The following is a 9495-nucleotide window of genomic DNA, read 5'->3' on the forward strand; positions in this document are numbered from 1 at the left end:
GCCTTGTGTTATTAAAATGGCGTTCTCTGGAGGCTTTTTGATGTAGAAAGGCCTGGAGGTGATTTTGTGCTGACTGAGGTCAATTGGAGCCTCAGGATCCTGCAAGAAAAAATAAAAATATTGTCCGGCTTTCAAACCAAACTCAAAATAGTGTCTTAAATAGTGTTTTAAACCCGGGGTGTAAAAACAACACGTGCTCAGTGCCTCGGTGATGCAGCTCTCCTGGGGGGAGAGAGGCCTGGTCTGCCAACACCGTGGTCCTTCCCGTGCCCCGGGAATGGCCCAATCTGGCTCAGACTTCTCTGCTGGCTGAGGCCTTCCCTCCCAGATTAGCCTCAGCCCCGTGCTCTGATTGAATTGTTTATTGTGTTCTAACTCAAGCCCTTCCCAAAGGGGGAGATGATTGAATCTTAGTAAAAATTGCCTTGAAATGATTGTGGCAACCTTTATTAGCAGGCTTGGATTTTCTTTTTTTTTTCTTTTCTTTTTTTGCAATAACGAATGATAGTTCCAAAAGCAAGTTATCTCTTTTAAACAGACAGCCTCGTTTTCGGTAATTGAAACCAATCTTCATACAAACCAATTGTGTGTGTGTCCTTCCATTCTTTAAAATGCTAATCAGTCATGTGTCATGTTTATCTGTAAAGGATTTCCTAGTAAGTGAAAAGATTAAGTTACCCATCGGGTCACAGACTCTGATTATCAGTAATCTTGGACTATGACACCTCAGGTACCACTGGTTGTCTAAGATTAGTGCTGATCTGTGTTGAGCCGGGGGATTAGTTGGAGTTGTGAGAATTTAACGTTCTTGAAAGTTGTCATCGGAACAGATCATTTTGACCCTCAGCGATTAATATAAATAACTACAATTAATAGAAAGATACATTTTTTTTATTAGTCTTTTGAGTAACATGCTCCCTGTCGAAGCAACCTGCCTCTTCAAAATAAGTATCTGCGAACAATGAAACTCTTTAAACATGCCTAACATAACCCCCGGTACATGGTCGTCTTTGGAGAGATTCCCTTTGTGAGTAAATTGGGATATTTGCATGCTTTTCTGCTGATAATAGGTGAAAATTAACAGTCCATATGCCTTAGGTGTGAGGAAATGCTTGGCTGTCACTGAAAGTCAGGACGTTTTGGCAGGGGGGGTGCTTTTCTAGCACTAACAACGGTGTCAGCAGCAATTAGGAGCAAATCCATTCTGGCAGACTCTCGGAGGGCTACTTAAAATTAGCAGAGATTACCTTCCATAATCCCACCTGCACCGATGAAGTGGGTCAGCGCTGAATTAAAAACTCGAGTTTCATGCGCTAAACAGCTCAGACGAGGGTGGCAACTCTAGAGGAGCTGAGGTTTGCGTGCCAGTCTTGCTTGTGTGTACAGACTTCTCTGCCGTTGGTTGTGGAAGTCAGATCTGCGGTGCTTGAAGAACAGGCTGAGCGGCTCGTTGCGTTTCACTGTGGTGGCCCGTGATTTCAGATGTCTCTCTTCTTTACCCCGAAGACCATGGAGAAGCAGAAGATGGCCATGGATTCCCTGAAGAGGCCGCTCATGATGGCAGCTCTGAATGGCCTGTATGTGGCAAGGATGCCCTTGCCAGAGACCCAACAGGAAGAAGCCTCCAAAGTGACAACAGACGAGAGGGTAAGGCCTTGGGTTCCGCGTCTCCGTTAGAAGAGTTCTGGCTATTTGTGCCAACGTTCCGCTTCTTTAAAGTTGCATATTATAAATTTTTCAGGTTTAACAATTCAATAGCAGAATGTTTTTATGGCTGTTGTAGATGTCACCCCTGTTCATAGATGCACTGTGTTTTCAAAAGTTTGGAAAGAAACTGCCATGAGTTGGGCTTTGAACATGCTGGATTTAAAATGTTATTTATTAATCTCTGCAGTGTGGCTGTAAGGAGTCTGGCATGTTGAGAAAAGAATTGCAGGAGGGAAACCATTAACCATTACATGAATATTAGATTCAGTCTCGCGAACCCCATACATCTCGATGAAGGGCAGTTAAAAAAGTAAGGATCTGAGAGTATGAACACATTTGTTTTAAGCTGCAGAAGAAGCATTTCTATGAAAGGAATTGCCCGTTATATAGGCGCAGATATTTAAGCAGACTTTTTTTGTTTTCTCCTCTACATCACCTTGACTGTTTCTGAGTTTCAGGAATGCATGGTATTCATGTGGTTATCAAGGAGTGTTTTATTGGTCAAGCATGCAAACATGGCAGTATCTTTTCTGGGCCTGCTGTCTCCTTGAGGGGATTTTTGAAGTTTAAATTTAAAATAAAATATTTTTGCACAGAACTGTGATTTTTGTTTTAAGCAGGTTTAATTGTATTAGCAGTAGCATTATTATTGTTGAATTTTTAGTTTGCGGTGGGCCTGTTTTTAGTTTAGTTTTGTCTTGCCTATCTGTAAGCAGATATTTGTAATTTCTTGTTTTATTATTAATCAAATACAAGCATTTTTTATGTTCAGAATCACTGGCGTAATCCAAGCAGCCAAGGGGCGGCCCTTGACCCACAGTGCTGCATTTCTCCAGCAAAGGGAGGCAGTTTTAAGTACATTTATCTGCAAAACCACATTGTCCTGCTTACTTTACGAGCCATGCCTTGCCTCGGTTATCTATTTCACCGACACCTTGGGACTGTGATAGGTCTGTGATGAATGAACCTGTTAGGGGTGCTGAACATCTCCACCAGCACTGAATGATGTCAGCATTGATAGCTGCTGCTGCACTGCTTTTCTGTTAGACTGAAACAAGTCTGCAGTAGGCTGATGCTGCTGTAATGTATATTTGTATTGTGATCCAGAACTGAATGTGTGCATCCTCAGTATTTGTGATGTCCCTGAAATAGAAGGTCAGTTGAACACCTCATTTAAGAAAAAAAGATAGAGAATGGCTTGGCTGAGCTGCCCTGCCGTGTTCCCTATTTCCCTGCCAGGTCTGGCATTTTAAAACTTCCCAAAAGTTTGTGCCCTCAGAAACCCCCACAGGCTGTGACTGCTTGCAGAGAGACGAGAACTCAGTCAACCAATCGGAGTTCGTGGACATTCTTAGAACTGTGCCCACGTGTCAGTGGACATTCTAAGCATCTTAAGAACTTGTACTTCCTGTCTTTTATCCCCCCCACAGTGTAAGGTTCTGCAGCGGAGGCTGGATGAGGAGAGAGTGTTCACGGAGTACGAGCAGATCCCCAAGAAGAAAGTGGACTGTGTCGTCACCACGGCAACCCTGCCGGAAAACGCAGAGCGCAACCGGTTCCGGGATGTGGTGGCCTACGAGGACAACCGGGTGGAGCTGGTGCCGACCAAGGAGAACAACACGGGCTACATCAACGCCTCTCACATCAAGGTGCGCTGGGTGGGAATGGGCAGGTAGACTAGGAGGGTTAGGCAGGTGCTGAATTAAGACAAGTAGACAAATGCATAATAATATGATACCATAATCTCCCCATCCACAGAGTGGACAAGAACTGATGCTGCTGCTGTTCTTTTCTTGCAAGAAAAATAATATAAATTGACATGACGTGGCCTGACAATAGATGAAGAGATTGTGATTGTGCCAGATAATGTGTTTTCAGTCTGTCCGCTATTCTTGGTTGCAGACGTGTTTCGGACGTGTTTGTGCTCCTTGAGCGCAGTGTGAGTTTCTGCATTCTTACTGCCTGTGTTTATTACGCTGTGCAAATCTACAGCTGAATAATGAACAGTGAAGGGGTCACGTTGCCTTCTCAAGAGGGAACTGACACTAACACAGCAGCAACTGCTAGCCTTTAGGTCCCATTTGTATGTGATTATGTATTCAGATTAATACATACATATATATAAATGACTAATGTAGTAGAACAATTATATTTTTTTGGAAAACTGTTCTCCAGCCTGCTTTTGCAGTTCATGCCTCTTTGCTAGAAGTAAATAAATGAGCCCTGACTCAGCGCACTGATGCATTACTTGGGATCTTGCATAAACCTCTTATTTTTAAATCGGAACAAAAAAATAAAAACATTCAGTTTTTGTTATAGCAGCTGCCTTTGTTTGTGATCACGAGTTCATGGAAGCAAATTACAGTAAGGTACAGTAAGCACAGTAAGGTTCAGTAAGTTGCAGTAAGCACATGTGATTTTGCAGGACAGCTGTAGCCACTAGATTATGGCAACATAAACAAAGGAATTATTTAAACAAAATTATAATAAACGTATTGGAAAGACTCCCACACAACGACATGCAAAACTCTGAATGTCCCATTCTTCTGCACAGCTGAAATAAAAACCTTTCAGTGTGGGAATGTTTCTGTGTTGTTAAATAAATGGACACAATCCAATAAGTGTCCTGCAACAACAAGATGTCATTCTCATCAGACAGCGGTTCTTATTTGCGTACTAGTGAGAGATCCCCTGGGAGAAGGTTGCCGTGCTCTAGGTGGGTGATTTTGACGGTGACTGTGAAGTTTGTTCAGCAGCCAGGAAGCCCTGTTTGCTCACAATGGCAGCTGTATGGTCCTCAGTTGTGTTGTAGCTGGGGATTCATTGCGTGCCGAGACTCGGGTACAGACAGCTGGAGCTTTATGACTGGTTTTAATGACCCTGTTAAATCGACCCCACTGGAGACTAATGGGCTTGAATGGGACCGTGAGCACTGAAGGCTAGTTATATTAACTATAATTGTAATCGTTGTAGTAATGAAGTAATAAATATTTGATAACCAAAACAACAGCAGCAGAAACCTGTTTCCAGTCTCGTTAGAGAGCCCTGTTGATGGGAGGTTTGGTAAAGGTCTGGAATGAAATAAAAAGTTAAAATCCTAATAATAAGTAATTGGAGAGTGTTGCTTTAAAGTGCGGCCAACACAGTCCAGCAGCTTGCGTTGCCTTTATGGAGGCGCCAGGATGCTGCCTGGCTGGTGTCGACTGGCGCGCTGCACCCATTCTTACAGCTGGGGCCCGGGGCATCGAGCTGTGTGACCTGGGCCACAGCAGGGGCCTCGCCGGGGGGTGGGGGGCTTCGTGCTCTCCCTGACAGCCTCAGCCGTCAAGATGGCATTAAGACTGACAAACTACCAGACAGAACAGGACCCTTTTCCTGGTGCTGAGCTTTAGGAGTTGGAAGTTTTTTTTTTTTTTTCGGAGGTGTGCTAAACAGGTAACAAGGCAATCCATACATTTGCACTATCCTGTCATTCAAAAGCAATAGGGGTCTTTGTGGAACAATACAAGATCATGACCCTAAACATACAGCCAGACTGGTAGCAGGCAGTGCTGTGTGAAGGTGTGCTCGCGATTGCTCACATCAGCTGTGCTTTTCTCCTCCTCCCAGATGACCATCAGAGGTGAGGCATGGCACTACATCGCCACTCAGGGGCCGCTGCCAAATACCTGCCAGGATTTCTGGCAGATGATCTGGGAGCAGGGGGTGAATGTCATCGCCATGGTAACTGCGGAAGAGGTATGTGGAGTCTTTCGGAAAAAGGTATCGGAAGCGATGCAAGAAAAAAAAATGTGTGTGTGGATGAAAATCTCGAGTGTTTTACTCGTGCTTGTTGTTTTTTGGATGGCAGGAGGGAGGCCGACCCAAGAGCCACAGGTACTGGCCTAAGCTGGGCTCCAAACACAACTCCGCCACGTACGGCAAGTTCAAAGTGACGACCAAGTTCCGCACGGATTCCGTCTGCTTTGCAACGACGGGGTTGAAGGTCAAGCATCTTCTGTCTGGGCAGGAGAGGACGGTGTGGCACCTGCAGTACACTGACTGGCCTGACCATGGCTCCCCCGAGGATGTGCAGGGATTCCTCTGTAAGATTCACGTCTTTAACAGTTACATAAGAACATAAGAAAGTTTACAATCGAGAGGAGGCCATTCGACCCATCGTGCTCGTTTGGTGTCCATTAATAACTAAGTGATCCAAGGATCCTATCCAGTCTATTTTTAAATGTTCCCAAATTTTCAACTTCAACCACATCGCTGGGGAGTTTGTTCCAGATGTGGCGATTCTCTGTGTAAAGAAGTGTCTCCTGGTTTCTGTCTTCAATGCCTTGTAGCCCAATTTCCATTTGTGTCCCCTGCCCGTGTGTCTGTATGTCTTTCTCTTTTATTGTTTCCACTTACTGTTTTATTTTTTTCCCCTCCACTGTGAGAATTTCTTAATGTTTTTCCTTGCTCACCATTTTGTATCAAACTCCTTAATCCGCAATAATAAAAGTTGATTGACGTGTGTCGTATTTTTGAACCCCAGCCTACCTGGAGGAGATCCAGTCCGTGCGGCGCCACACCAACAGCATGCTGGACACCTCCAAAAGCATAAAGCCCCCCGTTGTGGTGCACTGCAGCGCCGGGGTGGGCCGCACCGGGGTGGTCATCCTCACCGAGCTGATGATCAGCTGCTTGGAGCACAACCAGGTAGGCGTCCCTGATGACATCATCGGAAGCAGCAGCCTAGCATGTGGCCTCTGAGTTGATCAAACACCCCATGAGGTCAAGGAAAAGTAGCAGCTTTCTCAGGAAGGGTCTATTATTAATATTATTATTAATAATACCATTAGATATTGATTAAACAAAGATGCAGCTTGGGGTCAGGAAGTAGACAAGTTGTTGATGTGCTGATGTAATAAAACAAAAATGGACAAGTGTCTGTCTATAGATTTAGATCTAATATATATATAATTGTCATGTTTTTTTTTACCCCTTTCCTGCAGAACCTGGAGGTTCCTGCGATGCTGGGGGCGCTTAGGCAGCAGCGCATGCTCCTGGTCCAGACCGTCTCCCAGTACACGTTCGTCTACCAGGTTCTCATCCAGTTCCTCAAGAACTCCCGGCTGATATAGGCCGGCGAGAGGATTTCATTCCCCTGATGGCTGATGGTCTCACTGTTTTACAGGCCAACCTATAGCTGTGTTCTCAACACAACTTTGAACTTGGGCCAAAGTCTGCATTTTTAAATCATTCAGTTCTTTTCTTCATTATTTTTGTATGCTATGAAAACATTTAGTTTCCTTTTCTAAAACTAGTTCCCCTCTGAAAGTCCATTCTTTATATAGACCATTATATTATAGTCTGTTCTCATCGCCTAGTTCTTTGTTCCACATTTCAAAATATTATTCAAAGATAAAAAAATAAATGTTATTTTTTTAAGAGACATAACTATCACAGCTCCCTTTTAAGCCACTTAAAATCCCAAATTTAAAATCTGAGGTCAACTATATTTGTTTTAGCATTTCAAACGAGACTGCAAAAGAATAAAATCTTGCAACACTTATTCCTAGTACCTGATAGGAAGCAAAGCTAGCCTGTTCAAAATGAACGCAGCTGTGTGTTGTGGATAGGCTTTTGTTCCTGACAACCATTAGACTATCCAGACACTTATTTTGGGACCCTGTTAAACGACAAGAGAAATATATATTTATATTTATTTTATATTACTGTAGGGAACTGGCTTATGAAATTTGTGTTGTAAAAACAGGTAAAGAAATACACAAGTGTTTTAGATGTAAATATTAATTGTGAACAGCAGGGGTCAGTAGAGACCGGCAGTCGGACTCCAGTTCAGCGTGGATTGCAGTGCCTCCACAGACGCCTCCCCGAGATCTTATTTTCCAAACCTTTGAAATCGACTCGCCAAATACAAGTTGTTACATAATAAGCACCTATCAACTGTCACGACATTTCATTGCATTTTTTAAAGTAGCATCGTTTTGTATTTCATAATTTATTTCAGGATCGGAATAGTTAAATGTAACTAAAATTATTATTCCTGATACGAACCTTCTTCTACGAGTGAAGAGTGTAATTTCCACAAGCAGCCGAGCATCCAGAGGTGAAGCATCGATGGGATTGTGTACATAGCTGTCCTTGGCAAGTCTCTAAGCTTTTACGTGTTTTATTGAACTAATCGGGGACATTTTTCTCTATGCTTTGCAGAAAAACAAAATGTAAAGGGTTTTCAGATTTGTATCGTTATTTTAATTATTCTGCATTTCTTTAATCTACTTTAAATTCCACATGTATTAGCAGATCTGCTGGTGGTTTCAAATGCTAAAGTACTAGCATTGAAAGACTGCTTCAGTTTCCAGGCAGCACACGACCCCAGGGCATTACTGTTCAAAGCCATAGCTGTGTTTCAATGTTTTCTCTGCTTAGTTTCTTGTTTTTGCGTTTGGATTTCCTTTAAGCATTCATTTCAAGAGTTAATCCCATCGAGTGGACTATGACGATAACCAGAGCTGGTTGTAAATCTGCCTGTTGGCATCACAGTATTGTTGACCCAAAGCACCCAGCATTGTATTGCTCCATTGCTTGCAGTCAGAACAGACACTGATCCTGAATTCCCCCGTGGACAGGCGCACGGCCGGGACATCTTTCCACCCAGACATGTTTGAGGTCTTGCTTACAAGAAAATATAACCGGTGGAAAAAAAAGTAATCTTGTCCTGGTTTGTTTTGCGGTTTATGGCACACCTGGAGACGATCTGTTTCTCAACAGATATTGAGCTTTCTGCACCGAAAAAAAGGGCCCGGAAAAACGTTATCTGGACCTCCATGAATTAAGAGCTGTGGGCTGGAGAGTGTCAGACTTTAAATGTAATTTTTTGTTTTGTTTTTTGGTAGGAACATGTCCTGCTTGTTGTCAAAAGCATTTCCATTGTGATGCCATTAATTTAAGTGCGTGCTTTGTTTGTTGTGTTTATGTGCAGTATGGATGTCTGAATTTTTCCTGTTTCCAATGAGTGTTGTCGTCCCGTCCCCCCCCTCCCCCAACACACACTTTTTGTTTTCCATTTCTGTTAGCTGTGGGAAAAGAGAGGAGGCTGTTGCAAGGGCTACTGAGTCTAAAAGTACTAGGATTGTGTGTTGATAGATCAGGTAGAAAAACAAGTGCCTAAAACCTTAGAACCTAAAAAGATGATATTGGTCAGGTATCTGTATTTCCAATATGGGTGATGCAATGTTCAATTGGAAAATAGTCCTTGTATTAGATTATATTTTGGACCTAATGGAATTTTTAAGAATGTCTGACTTGTTTTTTCCTCATACTGTACAATTTGTGTAAACTACGCCTGCCTTTTTATACGCGACTGTGTGCTCTGAGCCCAGTGCCGGAGCTCGTGCTTCCCAGTGAGCAGTGACAGTATTTTGTGCAATGCGTTCCACCACACCGGCCTCCCTCCACTTGTACGACACCTGTTCGCTGACCGCCCACTGCTCCTAATTTTGTACATATTCTTTTGTATATGCCTTTCAACCTCCGTAACCCATTTCATCACTGTAAAAATGCTGTCATGATCGCTCTTTATGCAATAAAACATTTTCAAGATTCCTGGGTTTTCCATTTATACCTTCCCTCTCACTTGCTTGTATGTAAATATACATATATATATTTACATACACACACATTTACAATCTGCTACTTGGAAAAACATCTCAGATCTTCCTTGTTCAACATTGTGCCAGTCAAATTGAACCAGTTGTGTCTTTATATGTAGAATTTTATTTTTCCATTTAA

General features: G+C 42.9%; 1 protein-coding gene across 1 annotated transcript in view; it reads left to right on the forward strand.

Moving 5' to 3' along the window:
- The window catches only part of LOC136735044 (tyrosine-protein phosphatase non-receptor type 14), a 50780-nt gene extending 41472 nt beyond the window's left edge, over nucleotides 1–9308 (forward strand). The window contains exons 14-19 of the mRNA XM_066698002.1: nucleotides 1507–1647; nucleotides 3138–3356; nucleotides 5317–5445; nucleotides 5558–5792; nucleotides 6233–6396; nucleotides 6693–9308. Coding sequence (XP_066554099.1) covers nucleotides 1507–1647; nucleotides 3138–3356; nucleotides 5317–5445; nucleotides 5558–5792; nucleotides 6233–6396; nucleotides 6693–6821 — 1017 coding nt within the window. The 3' untranslated portion in view covers nucleotides 6822–9308. The remainder of the gene's footprint in view (nucleotides 1–1506; nucleotides 1648–3137; nucleotides 3357–5316; nucleotides 5446–5557; nucleotides 5793–6232; nucleotides 6397–6692) is intronic.
- Nucleotides 9309–9495: the final 187 nt, after the last annotated feature.

Source organism: Amia ocellicauda, chromosome 1, assembly GCF_036373705.1.
Source record: "Amia ocellicauda isolate fAmiCal2 chromosome 1, fAmiCal2.hap1, whole genome shotgun sequence".
Classification (NCBI taxonomy): Eukaryota; Metazoa; Chordata; class Actinopteri; order Amiiformes; family Amiidae; genus Amia; species Amia ocellicauda.